The sequence below is a fragment of the Lacerta agilis genome, chromosome 1 (genome assembly GCF_009819535.1).
Source record: "Lacerta agilis isolate rLacAgi1 chromosome 1, rLacAgi1.pri, whole genome shotgun sequence".
In the NCBI taxonomy this organism is placed as follows: Eukaryota; Metazoa; Chordata; class Lepidosauria; order Squamata; family Lacertidae; genus Lacerta; species Lacerta agilis.
The window spans coordinates 56,802,342-56,827,781 of record NC_046312.1 but is presented as its reverse complement, the minus strand read 5'-3'; the positions used below and the strand labels follow the sequence as shown (position 1 = coordinate 56,827,781).

Below are 25,440 nucleotides of genomic sequence, written 5' to 3'. Positions count from 1 at the left end.
TGATGGAGTCCAAGCCACATCACAACAAACTGTCTCTTAACTGCCTTCAAATTAGCCATGGTCAGCTATTGAAAATATGCAATAGACAACAGTAATACCAGCGTGTAAAAGCACCCAGAAGAAAGCAAGCTACAGTTCAGAAAAAGAGAGACTGCGCCACTTTCTTCCCAATGTCTTTTATTTTGGGAGGAAATGTTTTCTCAACCCAGTGCAAGAGTTACAGATCTGGAAATTAGCTATGCGTTGATTGTTAAGTTTATATAAACAAACTTTTAACCCCCCCCCCCACTCCAGATACTTTATTACAGCTGTTTACACATAATTACTATATTACATTTTTATCCTGCCCTTCCTCCAAGCAACTCAGGGCAACATACCGCACTTGGTTGTGCCTCTGCCCATTTTATTCATACAAATACACCATGAAAGATGGTGACCAGCCTATAGCCACCCAGTAAGTTTCATAGCTGAGTGGGCCTTTGAACTCATGAGCCACATTAGGGTGGATCTGGTCTAAGGTTTCGGTGGCTTGCTCTCTGGTGGTGATCCTAACAGATTCGCAGCACAGGACCTCTAAACAAAGCAGAGAAAAGCATAGTGTTAAAGTTATGGGAAAGGGTGCCATAATGTAGGGGAGCTCCTCAATCTATGGCTCAGCCACAATAAATAGGTAGCTATCATTCTCACCTCCCAGAAAGTCCCCCAAACCAGTTAGCTCCAGACCATTTTCTCAGGAGATCAGGCTGACTGAGAAAGGCGGTTAGAGATTTGGAAGCAGTGGCTGGCCGGCCGGCCACCAATCAGGGATGTTGTAGTAGTTAATTCCGTGCATTAGCAAGGGCTTAGACAACATGACCCTTTAGGGTTCCTTCCCACTGTACAATTCTGCTTATGACAAAGTTAAATGGTGATTGCTGACCAGGTCTGTATATCTTGAAAGCTGCGATCTTATATACATTTCCAAGTCCCGTTAAGCTTGAGTAGAATTGTGCTGCTAGTCAATGAGTGTTCAAATGCACAGGGAAAACATGCATGCGTTCAAAGGAAACTGGCACATTCTAGGAAACGCCACTCAAATTAAAAATTGGCAATGTCTTGTTTTACATACAGTCAATCAATCAATTTCAAAAGCTGATTTTTGTTTAAACTATTTGGGTCAAATTTTTCTTCGTGTCTCTTGTCATAGCCTAAGAAGGCCTTATCAACACAGATGGAAGCCAAAAGTTCCCTTTCTTCATTCAAATAAAAGCGAGTTTTAAGTGTTCCTCAGAAGATAACAAAACCCAGTGCAGTGTCCTTGTGCTGAGTCACTTTAACTATTAACATCCCTGCCTACATTTGTTGTTATTTACATTCTGGAATCACAATGCGATTAATGACTCTGCAGTGATGTCCAAGTGCCCTTCTCCTATAACTGCATGTCTGTCTTTTGAAGCATTCATATGCTAAAGCCCTTCACAGAAAGTGATTATTGTTCCTCTTTGGCCTTCCTTCATCTCCACTCAGGCTAGTCTATTTAAATGACAACATTCAAAAGGTTAACCAAGCCACCCAAGTGCCTTTTTTTTAAAAAAAGAAAGAAATAAAATAAAGGAAATCCAAGTCTAGTAAAAGCAATAAAAAAGCAGAGTAAATTGCAGCTGGCTAAATGCCAGATGAAAATTAAGAGGGAAAATTTGAAAACCAATATGGAGCCAAGACTATGGAGGTGCGAGAAAAGAAAAGAAAGACATTTTGATTAGACTTGCAAATTTTCATAATCTTACGGTGAAAGTTATACTTTTGCATCACTTCTTCACAAAGAATAGAGGGATTTTTTTAAAAAATGCCACCCGTCATAAAGATGAGATTATGGGGAAGGCGGGAGTGAATCAATAAAGGAGATACTATGGAACAAATCTGGAGAATGTTAGGAAAAAAACTAAATCCCATTGAAATCAATGGAACTCACACTGGCATTGAAGTTGAAAAGTGCTTCCCAAAGACTTGGTCGGCACTGATCTTTCCCCCAGATCAGTACTTTGCTAAATTATATTAATAACTGGGCTAGCCTTATTTCAGTTTGAAAAAGACCCTATGTTATACTGTAACAGGTTGTGCCTATTGAAAGGCTCCACTTCTGCTTGGGTGCCAAAACGTCTGTTACCACAAACAAAAATAGGATCTAAACCAAGCACGAAAGTGATTTTGTTATTTAAAAAATAAAATAAATTATTAAACAGCTTCCACAGTCCAGCTATCCTCTTTTAAGTACTTGAGAGCCAGTGTACTGTACTAGGTAAACTGTTCTAAGTAACAAGTTTGAAGATATTGGGTAGCTTTAGGTTCAAATCCCCAATCACCCATGGAGTTCTCAGTCTGGGGTACAGTTTAGTGAACCTCAAAAGGATCTTCCAATAACAAATCACAGTGTCACATAAATGGTGGAGCAAATTTGCTTTCTGATGCTCCAGAGGTTAGGACCCAAAAGAACGGGCTCAATGAACAAGAGGACTTTGACTAAATGTTAAAAACCAGACTGCCTCACCCATTCCCATCACCCTCCCCACCCTCTCACTATATATAAGGTTCTGGTGACTTCTGGTTCAGTGTATCTGAAGAAGTGTGCATGCACACGAAAGCTCATACTAATAACAAACTTAGTTGGTCTCTAAGGTGCTACTGGAAGGAATTTTTAAATTTTGTTTATACTAAATAAGTGTGTGAATTAGCTGTATTTAAGGCATTATGGTGAAAAGCAGTCCATAAATGCAATAAATTAGTAAAATAAAAATGTCTGCACCATGCTTCCTACAAGTTGCTCAGGATGACGCACAAGCAGCTTTCCCATTTTCTCTTCCCAACCACCCTGTGATGGAGGTTGTGCCAAGGTAGCAATGTGAGATGTTTTAAACATGTTTTGCTGAGAGTTCCAGGGGTTATTTGTGCTTGTGACAGCATTGAGGGTGTGCCCTCCTCTCCCCCAGTTCCAGGCAATGAGTGAAGGTTTGAACTCCACAACTCACCTGGCACACTGATGAACAGTCATTAGATGCTATATATATAAATTGCAAGTAATGGTAAAGTGAAGCTGGCATCTCCCAGGGACAGGTTAGCAGGCTTGCACATTTGCATATATGCATCCATACATTTTATCTTGACACTGCAAACTATGGGGAAGAGGAAAGAAATAATCACCAACCTTTCAGAAATACTGATGTTATCAAGTCCTGGAACAGCTGAGTCACAACCTGGTGCTTGACTGATCAGCTCTTCTCAGCTATCTGAAGTATTTGCAATGTGTCATCGAGATGGTTTTGGTCTTTCCCTTTAAATGCCAGTTGCTTAGTGAGTTCTTGTTATTCCTCTCTACTGGTGTGCCTTACTGGTGAGTTCAGGTTTCCTACCTGAATGTGACATGGATCAATAAAGGGACTTTCTTCAGGGTGCAAGGCAATTGGCACAACTTTTCATTTGTGGTGGGCATGTGAATGAGTGCAAACATTTTGGGAAGGGATATTTACAGAACAGAACAAAGCAAAATCACAAACCAGGATGTGCAATGCAATCCATGCCTAGGTTTATTAACAATCTTCAAATATATTCAGGATGGAACTCACCATTTTTTCTTCTGGTAGAGGCACAATTACTTATAGCAAGGAACCAGAAAGGACTTGATCACTTGCACGTCACCCAATGGAAACAAAACATATGGACAATTGCTTTATCTGAGACACTAACTAATAGAGGATAAAGGTAAAGGTACCCTTGACCGTAAGGTCCAGTTGCGCCCTGAATGATGTATCCAATATGGACAATCCTGTTGGGTTATGACACCCCTTTATACAATATTCAAATAAAAACCCTGATGTTTGGCAACCGTCAAGCACACATTTAGATTTATGGGAAAATTTGATGCATTGGTCTTCTGTTTGGGGAGGGGGATAGGAAGGGGGGGGGAATCAATTGTATTGTTGATGTTCATGCTCATATTTATCTTGAAAAATTAATGAAATTAAAATAAAGGGACTTTCTAAATATTCTCTCTTTCATTTAGAGGACAGATAAAGGAGCAGGGGACAACCATGGAGTTTTCATGGTCTGTGCCGGATAGGATTCTGAATGCATTGAGGCTGCAATCAAATGCAAACCTTATAGGAAGTAAGTCCTACTGAACTCAATGGGACTTAGTTCTGAGGAAATATGCTTAGGATTGCAGTGTAATTGTCTCAAGGGTCTAACTTTAGAAAAATGTGTATTTTGATGACAGTAATTTTCTTGGAATACGAGGGAAGAGAACCATGTTGAGTTGCATGTCCATGTGAAGTGTCACTTTGGGGCCAGGTGAACTGGTTGAATTCAATCCATCATAGATGTTAAGGAAATCAGTACCTGGGTAAAGAAAAGACAACATTATGATTCCTGCCCACCTGTGCCAGGGAAGGAGGTAGGCATGCCCCCAAGGGAGAATGCTAGCGGTAAAGGAGAAAATGGCAGCAATTCACTTAGTTGGGCAAAAAGTACAGGGGTCTGCTCAGGGGCACTGTAAAAGCATGGTAAGGGGAACACAGAAATGTCAGACTATTTGGCCACCTGGCCATGTATTGCTACTCTGACTGGCAGCAGCTCTCCAGCATCTTTGGCAGAGGTCTTTCACATACTTTACCTCCTGCTTTTCTAACTGGAGGCCAAGGATTCTACCCAAGACCTTTGGCATGCAAGGCATGTGGTCTCTCACTGAACTAGGACTACTCCCATTGCAGCACCTTAAATTGTACCTGGGCTGGATTGCCATCTTCTTCTGGCGGGGGAAGGAAACCTATTTGTTACTTAGATATTTTTGCCTTCTTTTCAATCCAAAAAAAAAAAAGAGAGAAGGGCTTGGCAAAGTAGCTCACAATATATCTATGTTAGCGTAAATATAATTTTGGAACAGTAACAAATAGTATTACCAAATATATTTTGTCTGAGTCCAGTTCTATGACTAGGTATTAGATCATAAGTATGCCCTAGATCATAATGGGAGCCTCTGAGAACTGAAGCTGCTCCAACCCTGGTTTTGGGGTTACTTTAGAACAGCGGCGAGGGACCCTGTGGCCCTCAACATGTTGCTGGATGCCAACTCCCATCATGGCCAAGGGTCATGGAATGATGGGAACCGGAGTCTAACAACATCTGGATTCAAGGGCACCCGACTCCCTATCCATGTATGGCAAAAACACAACCCACTAAATTGTATGCAATTGTATGCCTGCGAGATTTGTATTCTGCTTGGCAATGACTGTACTTCCTTTCCGATTCACAAGCACAATTAAGTATAATAGCGTTTAACAAACTGGTTAGGGAGAGACAGCGCAATAATGTGCATAGGGCTCCTTTGCCAATGAGAACAGCAGGAAGACTCTTAGTGGCTCCTTCTATATCAGGGAAGATTATTACATTATCTTCTTCTATTTCTCTACAACTGTGTTGTTCAGTTTGCTTCCCAGCCCAAATCCTAAAACTTGTATTTTAAAAATAATATAGCTTACTGCTCATAAGCAAAGCACCGGGCTCTATTACAGTATCAGCAACAAAAAACTGACCTTCCCTTTAGTGTTAAAACAAAAAACAAAACAAAAAACTATTGTTGGAAAGTTTTCCAGGGCTCTCAAAACAGCAGCTGCTACGGTGAAAACAGCGAGCTGATGTGAATCCCTTTCACAATTCCGACGGGTCCTCGTCTTAGAGACATTACGGTGCGCGGTGGTGATAAGAGAAACCATGTGGGCTTGTTAACTTAGGCATAGGCAGGAATGATAGGAATTCGCAGCGCTTCCATTTAATGATCAGAGCACAGAAGCCTCAATTAAAGCGATATCGCCCAATATTTCTCCCAGCTTCGGGTTCGATACAAAGCCCACAAACCTTGCCTTACCTACGAACCTCGGCGTTAACTTTTAACGCGCTTAGAATCCCTCCCGGTTTAGCGTGGGAAAATAGCCTACAGTAAGGAGAACCGGAGCATTAAATGAGCAGTGTCTTTTCTTATTAAAATACAGATGCTATTCAGCGCCCACCCTTAAAACACACACAAAGGGAGCAGACTATAGACGTATCGTATATTAAACATCTCCAAATGCACTTTGAAACCGGTAGCATCCCCTCCCTCTCCCCTCCCCACTCTCGCAGTTTCGGAAATTATCGAAAAAGCCCAGATTTCCCCCCGCCCCCCCCCCAACTCCGCCGCAATCATCATATGCATTATCCGGTTGCATTTTGATCCATCTCTTTTATTCAAGTACAATGTAGGCAGTGGCCCTTACGTAAGGGGGGGCCCTTTGCTATTTTGCTTTTTTAAGTAAGAATGCGCAAAAGAAAGCCCAAGATTATGTAGCTTCGCTCGCCAGACGAGAAAGCTGAGAGAGGAAACTCGTCTTAACCGCAACTCTCCAGCGCAGCAACAGATAACTTCTGCTTTCTTGCTTGCATCCTCCTGATTGGAAGAAGGTTGCATATACTTTTCTCCTTTTTTATTTTTTGGAAAGCGAGGCGGGGGGGGGGGGAGGGCAAGACACAAGAGGAAAAATGTTCATTACATCATGAGAAAGTGCCTGCAAGATTCCTCTTTTACACACACACACACACACACACACACACACACACACACACACACGTTTCAACTTCCTGATGTTGCTGCTATATCCAATCCAAGCAAGATCAGGCAGAATTTCTCACAGCGAGATGGGGAGAAAAGCACCATTAGACGGTGGCGGGAAGGGGGTGGCTGGGTGGGTTGAGGATTTCACGCATTAAGCACGTCGCTGGGGTCGGTTTGGGAGGAAATGCCTTGCGAGAAGCGCGGCTGGCCAGGATACACGATGCTTGCAAACAATTGCAAAGGCAAGCAAGACGCAGCAAGCCTCTGGCAAACATGCGCGCCGCGGTGTGGTAGGTAAACCTCAGGGAAAGTATGCGCCCCCGCGCAGCCCGGCCAAGGTACAACAACCCATGCGGCGCCGTGCGCCGACAGACACAGATCTAACCACGGGCCCTTCCCAAATATGTGGCCGGTTTTTTTTTTTTTTTAGAATGCCAAAGACCTTTTCACATATAAGGGGGTGGGATTTTTTTAGGGACTCAGAAGACGCTTGCCAGAATCCACACGGGGGAGGGGGTGGTTAGAGAGAGCCAGTGTGCGTAATTGCAACATTTCCCGCCGCTCGACTGGTTATTAATGTCATCTGCACAGACGGCAGTCCTTTGCCCCCTTACCTAGGAGCAAGTCGCACTGAACACGAGGCGGTGGTGGGGGTTTGAAGCTTACTTCCGAGTAAACGTGCCTAGGAGTGCGCCGCACATGTGCCCTTAAGGGCGCCTCTTCCTCATACGCGCCTCCTTGGAGGAGAAGACGAGCGGAGCAGGAACCAACTCCGAAGCCAACGCAGGCTGGAGGGAGGAGGCGAGATCGCCTGCAGCCCCCCAACAGTCGCACCATATGGGGCTCTCTTTGACTCAGCGCCCCCACTCCACCTCTCCTTCCGAGTCCCTCAGGAGGGACACCCCCACTCTTCTTCATAAGTTTTATTCTAAAAGAGACCCACTGATTGCTACCAGTATTTAATAAAAAGGGATTTGGGGGGTTGACAGACCGAAAGATCTCGCCGCCACTCGAGTTGCAACTATGAGGTGTGTTTTTTCTAAAAACTTCGGTAAAGCTGTCAGAACAAACCTAAAATTGACGTGCCGTTTATATTCGAGCTCTTGATTATTCCCCCCCCCCATCAAAATCGTGAGTGAAAAATGAAACAGGGGGTGCGCTTTAGCCAACACCATGTGAAAATGGAACGTGAGACCTAAAAGGAGCTGCATTTTTTAATGAGCGCCTTGGAAAGATTTAACAATGGAAAACATTGACCGAGCGGAGAAAGCGCGGAGGGGGGGGTGGAGCGGGGGGGGGCAACGAACTCCTTTAAAGTTGCCGATCAGGTATCTCGCTCAAGGTGAGATTCCACCTACACATGTGGGAAGTGGTTTGTTTAATTTATGGCATTCTTACAAACAAAAGAAGGCTGGTTCCCGGCGCTGGGGATCGAGGGGAAAGTGCGCACATTTTAAGGGGCAGAAATGCCGGAGCGCATATGCGAAGCTGGTACTGTATATCGGATGGTCCCTTTTCCAGTTGAAAGGGCAATCGGCCCTCCTACTTTGGAAGATAGCAATGTAATCGCTGATTTGAGTAATCCCAAATCCATACAGGGAATGGCCAAAGGGCGAATGTCCAAATGCGAAATCTGTGTTTCATATCTCATACATAACCACCTACCACCCCCACGCGGCGCACCCCAAACTTTCCCTTTTATACGTGATCTCTTAAACCAGACACGTGCACTACGAAAGCCCCCTTCCTGGCTTCAACGTCTGCAAGGCTGCCAACTCTTTCCCAATTATTATTCGCCATTAAATAAAGAGCATCTCGGTTCTCTCCGTTTTTCCTTTTGATCGTTGACTAAGTGCAACTGTGAACGTGAGAAAAAGCTTCCACCAAAAGTTTCCTGTCCCGCCCCCCCCCCACCGCCCCCCCGTTGCAAGTCCAGCGTTCACGTTTTTCTTCAGTTCTCGCACTTTTGTCTCAACCCCTTTTGTCTTGTCAGAGAGAAATCAAACAAGTTCCTAGTTCAGATCTGCCTGATCCGCCTGGTAACAGATCTATTCCCCCATTGGCTTATGCTAATTCCAGTTTCCTCTTGTATTGGAGCCCAGTTGGGGTAAGGGGGGGGGAGTTCCCTCCAGGAATTAGAGCCAATTTTGTTTTAAGTGGGCGATCTCGCTCCTGCAATATTGCCACACGCAGCAGAAGCCGGTCTTTCTGTGCAGCCGTCTCAGCTGGAGGGTGGTGGTACAAGGGGGGCTCCGGAAAAGCTGTAGCTGATACTGCTCCGTCTCATAAATCAAGGGCTCCTGCCACACCGACGCAGATTTTTATGAATGAAAACAACAACAACATTGCTCTCGTCGTGGATCCCCCCCGCCACCCCCCTCCTCTTTAAAGGACTGGAAAAGGGAACCGACTTTACAAAGCAAATATTGTTCGGTAGAAAGGGAGTGCGCGCAGCTGGCCACTGACCCGAGTTATATTTACTAAACGCAAATTAAGAAATAAAAATGTGAGTCGCAGATAAGCGGACGAAGAGCTTTTAAAACGAGGACGGAGACACTCTTGACCATCTAACGCTAGTGTGCTTTAGAAATAGAAGAGACGGGGGGTGTATTCCAAAAGACTTGGGAAGGTTATGCAAAAACACATCCTTTAAGTTTGCATATCAAGGCGTGCCTGGAATTTGCGGGGAGTTTACTTAATGTTTCACAATGCCAGGCTGCGCTTCAATTAGAAGGCACCCTGGAGACGGAGAAGCTGCACAGGAAATATATATATATACATACATATATATCCATACGTACACTCACGTATGTCAAAACAGCGATGTACTCGAACTTTGGGCATGCGCAGAAAGGTGGGGTTGCAAATTCTGCGCATTTACGCGGGAGGAAGCTCCAATGACTGGTACAGAACTTACTTCCGAGTAAACAGGACTGGGCTGTCAGACCTCCTCCCTAGGATTTCTCCATTATATCCTCGAGTCTATAGAACCGTGCCCAATGGCTCTATCTTTCTTACTTTGGATGCGCCCCATTGAAGTCATTGGGACTTAATTCTAAGTAAGATTACCTAAAATGCGGTGATAATGCCTTATGCAAAGGAAACAGCAGCACACCCCCATACCTAAACGTATACCACATTTGGATGTTGAAGTGAAAGCCAAGGAGCCAGTTTTTAAAGAAGGTTCTGATAAACGTAATATTCAGCGGTACAGTACTGCTCAATAATTGTGGCTGCGTACTGCAATCCTATGTGTCTACTCGGAAGGAACATCCAACCGAGTTCAATGAGACAATATCTCCCAAAAAGTGGTTGATAAGGTCCTACTTTTCTCTCTCCAGTGTGGAAGGGTTTTTAGTTTTCCCTAGATGTTGATGACAATCCGTTATATTAAGTTTTGGATGGCGTAAAATATTTCAAATGGGTTGGAATCCCATGCCTACTTACCACATGTTTTATGATGAAGGTGCAGGGGGTTAGTTGTATTTAAATTAATAGTTCAAAGTATCTTTCCCTCAACTTCAGCAATGAAATCTAAATTCACTCTGAAAGGGGACCCCCGGATAGAAAAGTGCACTTCCGGCTAAGCAAGTTGGAGGAAATAATGGCCACCATTTTGCTTATAGCATTTCTAAGGCAAGCTACCAAAAGATCTGCCACATCTTCCAGGCCAAGGGCTTGTCCTGCTCCAAAATGCATTAAATTAGAAACCCCATTGGCTGCAAGGAGTTCACTTCCAAGCAAATGCATGCAGATGCAAGGCTGTATTTTAATTTTTTTTTTTTTTTTACAGAATAACACCCTGGAGCCAGAATCCACATCAAGGGATGTTTGAGACTGCAATTCTATATGCAGCAGCACTTACCTGGGACTAAACTCCATTGAAAATAATGAGACTTCTAAGTAGACGTAAGGGACGCGGGTGGCACTGTGATCTAAACCACAGAGCCTAGGGCTTGCTGATCAGAAGGTTGGCGGTTCAAATCCCCACGGCGGGGTGAGCTCCCGTTGCTCGGTCCCAGCTCCTGCCAACCTAGAAGTTCAAAAGCACATCAGAGTGCAAGTACCGGTAGATAAATAGGTACCACTCCAGCGGCATTTCCTTGCGCTGCTCTGGTTCACCAGAAGCAGCTTAGTCATGCTGGCCACATGACCCGGAAGCTGTCTGTGGACCAACGCCAGCTCCCTCAGCCAGTAAAGCGAGATGAGCGCCGTAACCCCTGAGTCGTCCGCAACTGGACTTAACGGTCAGGGGTCCCTTTACCTAAGTAGACGTAATCTACGGAAGTCGCGGAGCCTTTGTCACGTGTAATGAGTTTAGACTCAGGCTGCTTGGACTTCCAAAATTAAATGCCACAAATAATCTGGATCGTCTTTTTATTATTATTATATCTTCTCTAGTCAGTGGTGATAATTTCGGCCCTCTGTGCAATCCTAAGTACATACTCATACAAAGAAGCCCAATGCGCTTACTCTCCAGAAAGTGTATTTAGAATAGCTGCCCCGGGTTCTTTACCTAACTTCACCAGAAAATGAGGTTGCCTTCTAAAATAATAACTTAGAAAGTAAAATAAAAATAAACACGGCTAAGAATGCTGGTTTCCTAGATGGATGGCCCACGAGGCAGATGATCTCTTCCAAACCACTGTAGTGGCGGTGGGGTCCCTTCCTTGCAAAAGGAGCCCGAAGCCTGTCCATGTCTGTGTGTGGCCTAGTCTCATTCATCATTCAGCTGCTGGAGCCCTCTCCATTTTTAAAAAATTCTGCCTGATCCAGTGGAAAGACAATTTGGGCTTCCCCCACCACCTCTCTCTGTCTCTGTCTCTCCCTCCCTCCCTCCTTCGAATTGGGGGAAAAAAAGAAAAAGAAAGAAAGCGAGCCCTTGTCCTCATTTGCATTTGCATTAAAAGCCCTGCTTCTGTCTCCGCTAAGCAAAGGGGGAAGGACTTGCAGCCTATGGGATGGCTTTAGGGCTCTGCCCCCTGCTTTTGGCTTCTCTCCCTCTCCCTTCTCTTTCGCATTCTCCCCGCGCTTTGATCTCTGCTTAACAACAGTCACGTCACGGGGGGACTCATACAGGAGAGTTTTGTTGGAAGTTAGAAAGTTTTGCAGCCTCCAGAGGGCTGTAGCAGCAGTAGCAGCAGCAGCAGCAGCAGCAGCAGCAAGCAGCATCTGAGGGACTCCTGGAAGGGGAAGAGCCAGAGAATCTGACTCAGTCCTTTGGAGCAAAGCTGCGCCTGCAGGAGAAGGAGCAAGGAGGAGGCGGAGGCGGCAGACATGGAACATCAGCTGCTCTGCTGTGAAGTGGAGACCATCAGGAGAGCCTACCAAGACACCAACCTGCTCAATGACAGGGTCTTGCAGACGATGCTGAAAGCAGAGGAGACCTGCTCGCCCTCGGTCTCCTACTTCAAGTGCGTGCAGAAGGAGATCTTACCATATATGAGGAAAATAGTGGCCACTTGGATGTTGGAGGTTGGTAAACGCGCTTTGCAAAAGCTTGCGCTTTCTCGCAATAAAACCATTCCGGAGTCCCAGTGTCTCTCTTCCTCTCTTTTCTGTCTTTCTTTAACCCCCTCCAATTTCCTGCACCCTAAAACATACTGTGAAACATTGATCTCTAACCCCCCCGCCACCCCCACCCTGCACGCCTTTTCCCTCTTTCCTATAGACTTGGGCTAGATAAACCAGAATGCAGCCTTTACGCTGTCACCAACAACCGGGGGCTTGTCGAGTCAGTATATAGAGTCAATTCGTGCAAAAAAAGAGAGGGGGGAAAGCGAGTTTTGGAAGTTTCAGAAAGGCGCCCCCCTTCCTCGTGCCTCTGCGGGATCCTAAAGGTGGGATCGGCAGATCCCTGGAGCCCAGCATGCCCCCCTCCGGATTCTTCGGCAGCCCTTCAACCTTGCCATAAATCGGACTAGGATTTTATTTTAAATTAATATCCATGGACACGTATGCAAGTGCTCCCCGTGCCAGTATTATGCGCCATCTTTGTTCTTTTATTGCAAAGGCCAAGTGTTTATTAATAATTAGAAAGGCAGGAGCCCGCGGGAGGGGGGAGAGGAAAGTGGGGTTCCCGCGGGGACCCCGGGCAGAGGGGATCGGGCTCCTGGCTTGCAGATCTTGGGGAGTTGCTGCTGGAAACTTTTCTTTGTTCAGAGAGCAGAAGCGAGCCTCTGGGCTTCCCCCTTGGAAGACATGCTTCTGCTGCACGAACTTGTCGGCAAGGTCGCCCGGCAAAAACCGGTGTGGATTTCGCCTTCCGTTGGCGACACGTGTTTCTGGGGGTTCCCATCATGACCAGGGGCGTCTGGGCTACATTTTCAGCCCTTTTGCGAAGCCCTGCGGGCTTGCGGTCTATTTTTAATTAATTTTTGAAAGCCGGGGCGCTGGCAAATGTCGCACGTTGCTTCCTCAGGGAGAGAGAGAGAGGAGGACTGGGGAGCCCTGGAGTTTGACTTCGGGGTGTCCCCCTGGAGAGTCCCCCGGGTCTCATCCCAAGGGGGATCGGTAAAGGACCCCCGCGGCGGTGTTTTCAGACTCTTTTGGGGGCTCTGCAGATTTTTTAAATATTTTTAAATATTTTTTGAAAAGATGACGTCTGGGGAAAAAGGCTTGCAGCTGCCTCACTGGACGCCACCTTTGTGTCTCGACGAAAGCGGGGGTCGGCAGCTCCCAAGTCAGGGGGAGCCAATAGGGGGCATCTAAGCCGTGGCCCCCAACGGGTTGAAACCCCCTTCCCCAATTTTTTTTTGGGGGGGCTTGCCGTTCAACAGGGGCCCCTCAAAAGCTCCAATTTTCTTTTTTTCTTGCCCGAACGCCGACCACGTTTTTGAAAGCCACATTTTGCTCAACTTGCGACTTTCTCTTTCATTTCTTCTCTTGCACTGTTTCGTCGGTTTATTTGTTTTTATTCGAGGAAATTCACTTAATCTGTTTTGTTTTTTCCCCTTCATCACCTCATAGCCACTGAAAGCAAGTTGGTTGCCAGAAGGCATGGGGAACTCCTTGAGGGGTTTTTTTTTTTTTAATTTTACTTTTTAAAGTGCTGGTTTCAACAGGCTTTCTTTCCCCTGCAGGTTTGTGAGGAGCAGAAATGTGAAGAGGAGGTTTTCCCCTTGGCTATGAACTATTTGGACCGATATCTCTCCTTTGAACCCCTCAAGAAAACCCGCCTGCAACTGCTGGGAGCTACCTGCATGTTTGTGGCTTCGAAAATGAAGGAAACCATTCCTCTAACTGCAGAAAAACTGTGTATTTACACTGATAACTCCATTAGACCCAACGAATTACTGGTAATTTCCTATTTAATTTCATCAGGGAAGCAAAGCAATAAACTTCACCAAGGAAAAGAAATAGATTTATATCCCTTTCATAACCTATGCCTCACATTTTTGGTTTGAGAACTGCCTGGCTTTACCCGGCTTGCGCTCTTCCCGCTTTATCCAGACAAACTTCTAGACTGCCTGAATGGAAATAACAGATACGGCCAATATGGTTCTTGAGATTTCTGAATGACAAAGCCGGTGGTGCATAATATCCCTTCCACATTCCTTGTGGGGTGTGAGCCCTATTGAACTCCTTAGGATTTATTTCCAAGTAAACATGCCAAGGGGACAGACTTGCTGAGCTGCAATCCTAAGCACACTTTTCTTTCTTTTTTTGTGTCTGGGAGTAAATAAATATTTTTAGCAACGGTGTATAAAGTCAACCTCTGTATGGCTGCAGCCCATATTGTGCAGTAGATTAACTGAATGAAAATTCCCTAATATGTTAAACCCTTATTAACTCACAACGAGGAGAAATGTAGTACTGTAACAAGATGGGGGAGAGGCGGAAAAATGGGTGGCTGGCGCCCTCTTGCGGTAGAAACTCATCTGGCCGGCCTGGTTAATGGAGCGCTGGTTCAGAGCAGCTGGGTGGTGGTGGGGCTGGAGTGGGGGGGAAGGGAAGGGAACAGAATTATGTAATTTTCCTGTGGAAAGGCACCTTTCCCGCCTGCTTCTGTTCTCCTCCGGTGGCATTATGGCTGCTGCCATGTTTGGCAAGAGCCCATTTTCTGCTGGCGAGGCTCGCCCTCCTGCACACAGCAAGGCACCTAAAGTGAAGCTGACTTTAGGATACAGTGTTAGGATAGCTACTCTGCCAACAAATGCTGCATTTCCAGGTGCATATAAAGGGAACTTTGTAATCACATTTTTTTCTTTCTCTCTCCTTTCTTCCTCCACCCCACCCCCTTGTAGCAAATGGAACTGCTTCTGGTGAATAAGCTGAAATGGAATCTGGCTGCCATGACCCCTCATGACTTTATTGAACATTTTCTAAGTAAAATGCCTGTGGCTGAGGACAGCAAGCAGATCATCCGTAAACACGCCCAGACTTTTGTGGCTCTATGTGCTACAGGTATGAGCCTTGCACTCTCCAGAAGGCGTGTTGTGTGTCTGTGTACCCCAGCAAGCACACCCTCCTCCCTTTACCCGCTGCCCAGAATCCCATAGGCGCACCCTTTAAAACTGGGCACTAAATTTTCAGCTTAGCTCATGCACTAAGCAGGTGTCTCCTTTTCCAGAACCCGGATTACTTTTGCCAAAGGTGAGTTTGCCAGAAAGAGGCATTTCCTCTCTGTTTCGAGGCTGAAAATCGCTTTGCGGAGTGTGGTTCAGCCTGGGGGAAGTGGCTAGATTAGCTGTCCGTTGCAGAGCGTCGTGCTCTCAGAGGTCTGCCCCAAGAGCTTCAGGGCTGGATGGACTTGGAAACCTGTTTTTTCCCTCTCTTGTTGTTGTTCTTCCCATTTTAAAGTCATTGGGGTGCAGGGTTTGTGTCCGCTTTCTCTGGAACATTTAGAATGGAACCTCTTCCCGCCCCTTCCCAATCCTTAAGTGCTGCTGGCAGAGGGCAGGAGCAACAACATAGAAGTTCTCTGGCCAAGAGCCGAGTCTCTGCTGTCCACACCCTGCTGACCACGTGCTGTGCTGAAGCCATGTGCGCTCGAAACCGCGGGAGGAGCCAGAGACTATGACAAAGATCCAGGATTTCATAGAGAGGGGACTGGTTTTTGGTTTCAAGGGCAATCTTTGTGTGTGTGTGTGCGCGCGCATGCCAGCACTTTTAAGCACTCTTTCCCCGCCCTGCCACTTCCCTTGTTGCCGTTTCATTTCCTTGATTCCTTATTCCAATCTTCCACCCCCTAAACGACAAGCAGGAGTCTCAGATCGGAAATGTGTTGTTGCATTCCTGATGTTCAGGTAGCACAGCTGGTGCTTTTGTGCAGCACGCCAAATGGGGAAGGGGGGGGGAGTGAATATTAAAACGGGGAGAGAGAGAAATTAGTTTTCCTCCAGTGTGGCAAGAATGATCTGGAAATGGCTAAAGGACAACGAAGCAAAGGTCACCAATGCTCACGTTCCTTTGAACGGAAGCCTGCAGTGTTGACTCTTGAGGATCAAACCGGTGTTTTTTACATACATTCTGGGAGTGTTTATATTGGTGAAATGTGATTTGTAATTTTCCCAGGTAGGCACAGGGCAATGAGCTTGAATAGACTTCTCTGGGCTTGGAAACTTGAATTGCATTTAAAATCCAAGTTGAGGCTTGAGGTTAAAGCCCAGCAGTTTGTGATGTCACACCTGAGATGTATTTGTTGGAAAGATCCAAGAAAAACAAAAAGCAGATTTCCACACACCCCCACTCACCTCCCCATGTTGGTTTTAAACAGGCTGTCCTGCTGCAGGGTTTGGTAGCCGCAGACTCTCCAAAGAGAAATATGTAAATATTGTAAATATTTTTCAATCTCGCCTTTCATCCTGAGCCTAACTGTAGGATTGTATGCAGCTCAGGGTTTTATAGAAAATGCATTCCTCACCATGCTGTTTAAAAACATTAGGGCATTTATTTATTTTTTTAAAAATGGTTTTTAGTCTTAAGCACAGTTACCTGGGAGTAAGCTCCACTGAATCCACTGAGACTTGCCACTGAGTAGACATGAACAGGAGTGCTCTGTAAAAAGAATCAAGTTTTTGGATATAAAAGAGATTGGCTTACAACAAGCTTGCAAGTCCCAATGGTGAGACAAGCCTTGTAGCCACAAAGTGAGTTTTCAAGCCTGTTTGTTTGTTTGTTTTCTTCTTATCCCCAAACAGCGTCCTCTTTTGGATATGGGGATGTTTAACCTGGGTTATTGCGCTGGCAGCAGCAGTTCCACAGTGATGAAAACAAGAATAGTTCAAAGGTCGGAGGCTTGCAAAGAGCCAAGTTCTTTGATCTGCTGTCAGTGTTGTTATGTTTCTGGTTTAGAAGGCACGGCTAGAGGCCTATCTTAAACATTGTTCTAAACGCCATACGTAGAACCGGAAAATGAATTGGTGAATGCAAACCTTGTCCAGAAATGTTCTACGCAGGCTTTTAAAAGAAGTGTGTGGAGGTCAACAAGGGAACCCCCAATACTAATGAAGTCAGTGGGAATTTTGCCTAAGTAAACAGTGTTTAATAGGGTTTTATGTTGCTGAATTTATCCTTAACAGCCACATTTAAGAAAGAAAGAGAAAATTAATTGAGGGCTGCTTAGACAGAGATCAGGAAATGGATGCATGGCCTTGCTACAGATAGGATTGGTTTTTACTGTTTCCTCGTTCTGCTGTTCTAATTTGCCAAGCTCCCATCCGGATGAGTTACAAACCCTGTTTTGTTAACTACTGCTGAGGCTTCATCCAAAACCCCATTGAATTAAAGGTCCGGTTGGCCATTAGAGCAGGACTTCCACTTCATGCGGAATAAAGGGGGAAGGTTCCTAGAGGACTTTGGAATATAGCTACTTACTCTTAAACAGTGGAAGAAAAAGTTTAAATGAAGTGAAGGAAGGGTAAAACAAATGTTTGAGGATTTCTAGGAGTGTGGTTTTGTTCTACATATAAAGAAGATTACAAGCAAAGGTGATGCTAAAAGGAATTCCCTTTTATGTTCCTGCTTCAGCTCTCTGTCTAACCAGACTGGATTTACTTTGTAATTTCTCTCTCTCTCTCTTTCACGTGTGTGTGTTGTGTTGTGTTGTTTTGTTTTGTTTTGAATATGTTTTCTCCAAAGACTCCTTTTGTGTGGTGGGAGGCTTGGGACGGAAGGAGAAGAAGGGGAAAAAATTACCACGAGTTGTTTGGCCTAATGAATAGGGCCCTGGCATGGCCAAGGAAGGCACAGATCACACAAATGAAGTGAGCTTCATTGATCCAAGCTGAGTCCACTGCTTAGGGAAAAGGCCCTGCTCTAAACAAGCAGAACGATTAATTGGGACAAATATTGGGAGATTCGGGGTTTCATTCTGTTCCTCCGGCTGTCTAAACATAATTGGGTCTGCCACTGCTGCTCCCCCCCCCCACACACTTTTCTTCCGCGGAGGATTATTATCATTATTTAATGTGATTTTGCTGGAGAAAAGCCCTCCCTTTGAAACGCGTTTGCCACAATTCGCTTATTCTGAGAGCCTTTCTAAAATTGGAAGTCTCAAGGTATGCGACCAGTTGAAACCTGTTGCATCTCGCAGCCAGTGATTTATGTTCGGAGTTTTGATTTGCCTCAATGAAAAGATTTTCATTCATAGCCCCCAGCTCTCCAGACGGATGGAATTGCTGCTCCATTTAAAAAGGAAAAGGGGGTGACTTGCCTTGTTAGGAATTTTTTTTTTTTGAGCGCCACAGCGCCTAGATGCCTGCTTTGTCCTCCCTTCAGGGTGGTTGGCATTCTTCTCTCTCCTCTTTCCTCCCCCCCCCTCCTCTCCTTTTAACAACACTGAAGTTGTTTATTCTTTTTGGATGAAGTCTCAGATAGGCTACTGGGGATGTGTGCTTCAATTGAGGGGCCCCCTTCCCCATTGTAGCTGTGTCAGGTCTAATTCATCTCACCGAAGCCCCCTTGTTCCTGAGCGCTCAATAGCGCAAGATGAGGCAATGGAGGCTGAGAATGATGCCACACTCTTCCCTTGGGAGCATCCAATTACAGCCGAGAGGGGCCCCCTGATTAATATGCTGAAATTAGTGGTCTCTGCCACAAATAATTCCTTGTTGTGTCGCAACAAAAAGTCTGTCCATGCCGCTTGTCTAGAGTGGTTATAGGGACAGGCACAAACCGGTCATTTAAACTTCATTATTGCTTTTCCACCTTGGGAAGAAAGAGGGTGTGACTAGGAATTCCTCTTCCTTTTTTCTCCTTCCACTTTAAAAGGAAGTACTTTGTGCATTCCCAAACTTGCTACCCTTTGAATGATCTCATGATCACTTTTGCCCATTTTGGAGTTGGGGTTTTGCTTTTGTTTTAAAGGTGGGGCCCTCGTTCCAAATGGGGAAAAAAAGCAAAGTTTCCAAGATTGGGAAGAAAAAAAAGAACCAAATCTGGGTGATGTAGAAGTCAAAATGCCAGATAAGGGTAGTCATTTCTGTGCTTCTTCAAAACCCTTTTTAGAAGCTGTACAGCAGTTAATTGGTTTGATGTCTATTCATCCAGTGGGGCTGATGTTGAAAATTTATTGATGCCTAGGCACTTATGCATACTTTTAGCAAATATTACAGGCCTTTGTAAAATGAAAAGTAGGAAGGTAATCTCAGGCAACATGGCATAGTGTTTAAATAGCAATACATATAGTCCATGTCTTAGGGGTTCATTTAAGAGTTGATGCTTTGAGCATTTAAATGTGTGTTGCTCTGCATCGCAGTGTGCAAATGCTCCTGAATTGTATTTTCCCTCAACAACAAACCTGAGATTGAGTCGCATGATCTACCAACTGAGCTATCTCTCATCTCCCAATATTTTAAAAGGGCATATTACCCTATTGTCAACATTTTAAATTGGAATAAGGTGCTAATATTGGGTAGTACAGTATAGGGATACTCACAGTAGCCCTATTGAACTTAAGGGACAAGACAAACTAAGGTATTTTCAATGGATCTACTCTTAGTAAGACTTAATTGAATGCAAGCCATTACGTTTAACAAGGAATGCGAAAGAAATGATTTTTGCATAGTCCTGGAGGTGATATGGCTGATAAAATATTCTCACACTGGTTTTCCTGAAGAGCTGCTGCAAATCACAATTTAAAATATTTAAGATTTTAAGAATGTGTTCAGCATAGTGGACTATTGGAAGGGAAATTGCAATTCTTTAGATTGTTTGGGGTTTGTAGGTGAGCAGATGGATCGCCTCCAAGCTGCTGGGAGCGTTTCCTAAGTTGATCTACATACGTTGGCATTTTCTGCTTTCATCCTGACAATCAGATATTGAAGCATGTTCCCCCCTCTCTTAATTCCTGGTCATGGTCAAATGAAGGCATGAATCAAACATGCCTGCTTAGGAGGAGTCTTAGCCTCAAAATGTAAATGATTGCTTTTTTATTGCTGTAACATTCTCTATGGCAGCTATAGGCCAAGGAATCATGGGGGTGGCTTTGCCACAAGACCTACAGCAGTGCAGTCTGGAAGTGGGCCCAGGCTCTTGTCAGCGTGGTGTCATATCAGAATGTAGCTTATTGTCTGCCAGTTCTTGGGACCCCCTTCACTTAGCTATGCCACATTTACATTAAGTCCCCATTGCCAGGATGGAAGGCAGTCACAGATAAACAAAACATTTACCAGAGGAAGTGCCCATTTACATCCAATTTCTCTATTTTACTGTAGTGGTGAAGTTCTTGTATATGTGGGGTTCAAGTTTCCACCTTTATTAGAAAGAGTTAAGATTTTTGGTCTTAAGTGTATATGGTCAGAAGTATGTTTAATGGAGGATTGGAACCTTGAATTGCAGTCCCACTCACTTTTCAGAGTTAATCTCATAGGATTCAGCAGTGCTTTAAAAAAAGTATTATACATTTGGGCTGTTGGATGCTGTTCCGGGTAGATTGATTATATGAAACCACTTGGACAGAAAATTAGAAAACCCTCTAAATGTGTTCTCTCTGAACAGTGTTGAAACCAGGATTCTATACTGGCTTTGCTTGCAAACCCATCGTCTGATGATGAATGTGTTTTTTTAGCTGCCGGAGACTGAACCATCCTGAAAAGCAATAGAATGCAAGATGGTGGTCCAGTTTCAAAGGAATTGCTACAGCCTTTGGTGCAATAAAGCACCACAAAGTCCTAAATCTATGCAGCTACATAGGATTTTAAGAAGAGCTCTGATGGATTAGGCCAAAGGCCAATTTATTCCATCATCATGTTCTCACAGTTGCTGACCATATGTCTAATGGAGGCTTGCAAGCAGGACGTGGATGCTAATACCAACACATCTCATTGAAGGAAATGATTGCATGGGTGAATTTATATGCAGGTTGGTTTTCATGGGACTGTTCACAGAGATGGGCCAAAAAATGTTCCAAGAGATGCTGTAAGAAAAGCAGTTAGCCTAGACGCATATGTCCACATGGACATGCTCTGTTAAGCCACCTTAGCGCCTGCCCATTGGAAACCTTTATTTGCACCCGTGAGCGTAGGGTGGTATGTATATGCAAGCTCACTTCTATTTCTTTGTTTTCCCCCCCAACAGATGTTAAGTTTATTTCAAATCCACCTTCCATGATTGCAGCTGGTAGTGTGGTAGCTGCTGTGCAAGGCCTTCACCTTGGGAACACCAACGCTTTCCTCTCTTACCAATGCCTCACACATTTCCTCTCGAAAGTCATCAAATGTGACCCGGTAAGTGATGCTTGATTCGTAGTCATGGTGCCTCCTGGATGGGGCATCTATTCTTCTTGTTGGCCTCAAATCAAAAGCAAGGCTCAAAAGTTGCTTCACACCTGTCACCTTCTTCATCTTCAGTTATTTATTGTCTACATTAGTACCTTTATGTATTGTGTGGGCTGAATGCTACCACTAGTTCCAAGCCTTTCAATGAAGAAATACCAAGAAAGGAAAGGAGAAACTCTTAATTTAAGAGGACAAGTTCAGAAGGCTGTATTGATTTGATCTATAGATAATTAAATCGTGTGGACAAGTGCTCTTTAAAGTAAGTCAAGGAAATAGTGATTGCAGTGAACAGACTCAATTGTATATTTAGCTTTCTCTCTTTTTTAAACCACTCCTGAGATTCTTTATATTGCTAAATGGTGTGTGTGGGGGGGAATATTAACAGAATTTTAATGGTTTACAACAAGGTAGACCTGCACAGTAGATCATATTGAATTCCAAGCCCTCCCCATCCCAGCTGGGTTAAAAAAAAAAAAAGTTTGCCCCATTATTTCGTGAAAAGGTAGATGGTCCTCATAGGACTCCGCTTTTTTGCCCTGCAGCTTCCTGGAGATGCTCATCTGTAACTAGTGAGCAATAAACCTTTCATGAATGAATGGGCAGGAAGGGAGCCTACAAGGAAGACCTAAAGTCAATGATCCATGCCCTAATGGTGTGTGAAGTTGGGGCAGAGTTTAGCTTTGTGATGGAACAATGTGAAAGCCCAATAAAAAGATGCTTGAAAAAGGTTCTTGTGAGGTCTCCAAGCACCAACAATGAGTCAAATAAAGTCAGCCCTGAGGCTTGCAACCAAATCTTGGAGGCACAGCTAAAACATTCCTTGTTTCATAAATATATAGAAAATCCAAGAGTGCAGAAACGAGAGCTGTCACAATTACAATGACTTCATAATGAATGGAATATTGCGGTATTTTGATTGCAAATGCGTGCTTCACTGTTGCATTATACATGGGTTCAATGATGTTATTTTTTATTTGTCTTTCATGCTGCTAAAGTTTTGGCTATAGGCAGTCTTTTTTCAGGATTGGATGTACTCAGTCAGTGCAAGCAACATAGATGCCTGCACTCATCTATCATCTGCCTGCATAGCAAAAGAGAGAATAGTGAAGGCAGTTTGAGAAAAGCACTAGGTTTTTAAAAATCACATCCTGCCTGCTTTTGATTTGATGCCAGATTAGGAGCTAAAGAAAGCACCACAGAGCTGTGTCTTGTTTTGCAGAAAGAACGCTTCATTGAAGGCAGTGCTAACTTACATTTAGTGTCAGGTTTGCAGGATGCAGTTTACCTGAGCCTGATCTACTCTCCTCATTTTTCGTGAAGTCTTTGCAGAGCTCACAAATGAGCCCCTGTTGCCTTGAATGAAGGATGTGTTTTGTGGTAGTGCTAGGTGGGTTGAGTCATCTTGTCATGCTCAAAACTGGTTGATTTCAGTGGCACAACTTCAGCTTGAGGACTGCACCTAAAGCGCTTCAGTGGCACCAGGTCTAAATTCACCCCTGAAGTCTTGGCTTCATTTCAAATGTTGAAACAAGGTAGTGTAAGCCTTATACAGATGACAAACTTGTGGGAAAGTTTTGGGATACAGGAGAGGATGTATTGTTTAAGATATCCTATTCCAACTTGTGTTTACAAGTCCCAGAAATTAGAGTTCTCATTCCACTTTTAAACACACACAGCGGAAAGCTTGCTCAGGTTTGTTAAAACCTCTGTAATAAATGTCCTGGTATTAATCCCTCTCAAAATAAGACACCACACAGTATTATATAAAAGTATAAAAAGAGTTTACTCACAAGAAATCATCTGTTCACAATTGGATCCCAGACGGCAGACTTAAACTTAGTAAAAGTAACATTTACTCAGGAGACTGTTCTGTAAGGGATAACAGTTCCTTAGTGGTGCTCCTTCCTTGAGAGCGTGGTCCAAAAGAGAGAAAGATGGAGTCTTGCCCCTGTGGTTTTGTGTTAACCTGCCCAGGTGAGACCACATCCATCTCCAGTTACACAGAGGAAGTTTATCCCAGCCCAGGGGAAACAGCAAGTTCCGACTGGCTGGCCTACAGTTCCCTTTCTATGTCCACTCTAGCAATGTTGTGTTTGACTGCTCCTGCGTTTTACATCCCACAGAACTCACAAATGAGTAGAACATGTGAACGAGGAGAGCAGGGATGTGCACATTTCCTCCACCCTTTACCATTTGCTCTCCACAAGTTTTGAGGGTGGCTGTCAAGACATGGGAGGCTCCCTCAGCAATGTAGAACTTTGATTTCCCAGGATATACATTGCTTAGGGAGTGTGCCTAGGAAGAGCAGGGTCTCTACTGCAGCCTGTTGACTTCAAACTCTTGAAGCCCAGTGGGGGTTAGAGTTAGTGCCCTTGCCTCTGTTGTCTCTCAAGTTGTGTGGTAAACTTAAATTGGCTTTAATACCTGAATTGCAGTCTTGTCTACCTATGAACAAAGTAGGTTCTCCACTGTACTTTGCCTCTGTCCAGTGCAATACATTTGACTTAGGGGTTCTGCAGCAGTTAAATGACCTGATATCCTACACTGGTCATGATTTTAAAGGAAATTATACTTAAGCATATTTTCATGCATAAGATGGAACGCGGAGTCTATTGCATTGTGGACCTCTGAATCAGGTGAAACAATGCATTCTTATGTGGTTTGGTCAATTTCTGAGCTTTTCTCAGAAAGAGGGATTTTTAATGGTTGAAAACAATGGTTTGGATCTAAAGGTTCTCTTCTGCATGTGGAAGGTGGCTTTCACTCATGGAAGGAGCGTTTTACACATCACACTGGAATGTTACACAGGAAATAGGGGAGCGGGTGGCGCTGTGGTCTAAACCACTGAGCCTCCTGGGCTTGCTGATTGGAAGGTTGGCGGTTCAAATCCGAATGACAGGGTGAGCTCCCATTGCTCTGTCCCAGCTTCTGCCAACCTAGCAGTTCGAAAGCACACCAATGCAAGTAGATAAATAGATACCACTGCAGTGGGAAGGCAAACGGCGTTTCTGTGCACTCTCTGACTTCCGTCACTGTGTTCTGTTGTGCCAGAAGCGGTTTAGTCATGCTGGCCACATGACCTGGAAAGCTGTCTGTGAACAAACGCCAGCCCAGCTCCCTCAGCCTGAAGTGAGATTGGCACTGCATCCCATAGTCACCTTTGACTGGATTTAACCGTCCAGGGGTCCTTTACCTTTACCTTTACACCTTACACAGGAAATATAAAACCTAAGATGTTTGGTTACTTGCTGAAACTCTTGCACAAACGGAGGCACAAGAAAATCTATGGAGCCTAGTACCTACAGCACAGTGCAGTTCTTTATGTCAGCACTTGTCCAAGCCCTTGGGAATAGCATTCACAGCTGCTTTCTAAAGATTTTCTATTCTTTGAATTCAACCCACCGGTGTCTTTCAAAGGACCTATGATCCAGAGAACTCTGTTCAGTATGCACTGGGACTAAATTTTCCTGACCACAGAAAGGAGGTGAACCTCAAAAGGTGCTAGAGAAAATGGTTTGTGGTTTGTTTATTTACAGAAGCACTCAGTTTTTTTGCCTCATGCATTTTGAGTTACTATGTTCATCATTAGACACAGCTACAGACAAGAGTGTGATTTAGGCAATTCTGTTATAAAATTTGGCACATGAGCATTATGTAGAAACACATACTTAAAAATCTCTGAGGTTCCATTGATATTCTTTTGTAAAAAGAAATGGCTTGATGTGTTTGTACATAATTCCAGTTTGCTAAATTTTATGTTGTCATACTTTTGAATTGTTTTTAGGTGTCTCCAAGAAGGAATACGGTGTACTAAAAATGCAGTGGACAAAAGAAAAAATGGGGTTATTCTGTAAATAAAACATTTTTATCAGCTTTTGAAGCATACCACCCTTTGGCAGTAGGGGCTGAATGTCAGTGCTGCCTCCGCTTTGCAAGCTCAGTTTTTATCCAATCACAGCTTCTGAACTGTAGGAACATGGCAACCTGCCTTTAACCAAGTTAGACCATTGCTCCATTGTCTGCACAGGGGACCAGTTAAGTTGTTGCTTTCCACAGCTGCCATCATTCCTGGCTGAGGCTGATGGTCCATAATCATCACAT

The 25,440-nt window shown here is 44.4% G+C and overlaps 1 protein-coding gene across 1 annotated transcript in view; it reads left to right on the top strand.

Moving 5' to 3' along the window:
- The first annotated feature begins 11,574 nt into the window (after positions 1 to 11,574).
- Positions 11,575 to 25,440, top strand: part of CCND1 (cyclin D1) — a 22,945-nt gene continuing 9,079 nt past the window's right edge. The window contains exons 1-4 of the mRNA XM_033150603.1: positions 11,575 to 12,094; positions 13,702 to 13,917; positions 14,866 to 15,025; positions 21,140 to 21,288. Coding sequence (XP_033006494.1) covers positions 11,897 to 12,094; positions 13,702 to 13,917; positions 14,866 to 15,025; positions 21,140 to 21,288 — 723 coding nt within the window. The 5' untranslated portion in view covers positions 11,575 to 11,896. The remainder of the gene's footprint in view (positions 12,095 to 13,701; positions 13,918 to 14,865; positions 15,026 to 21,139; positions 21,289 to 25,440) is intronic.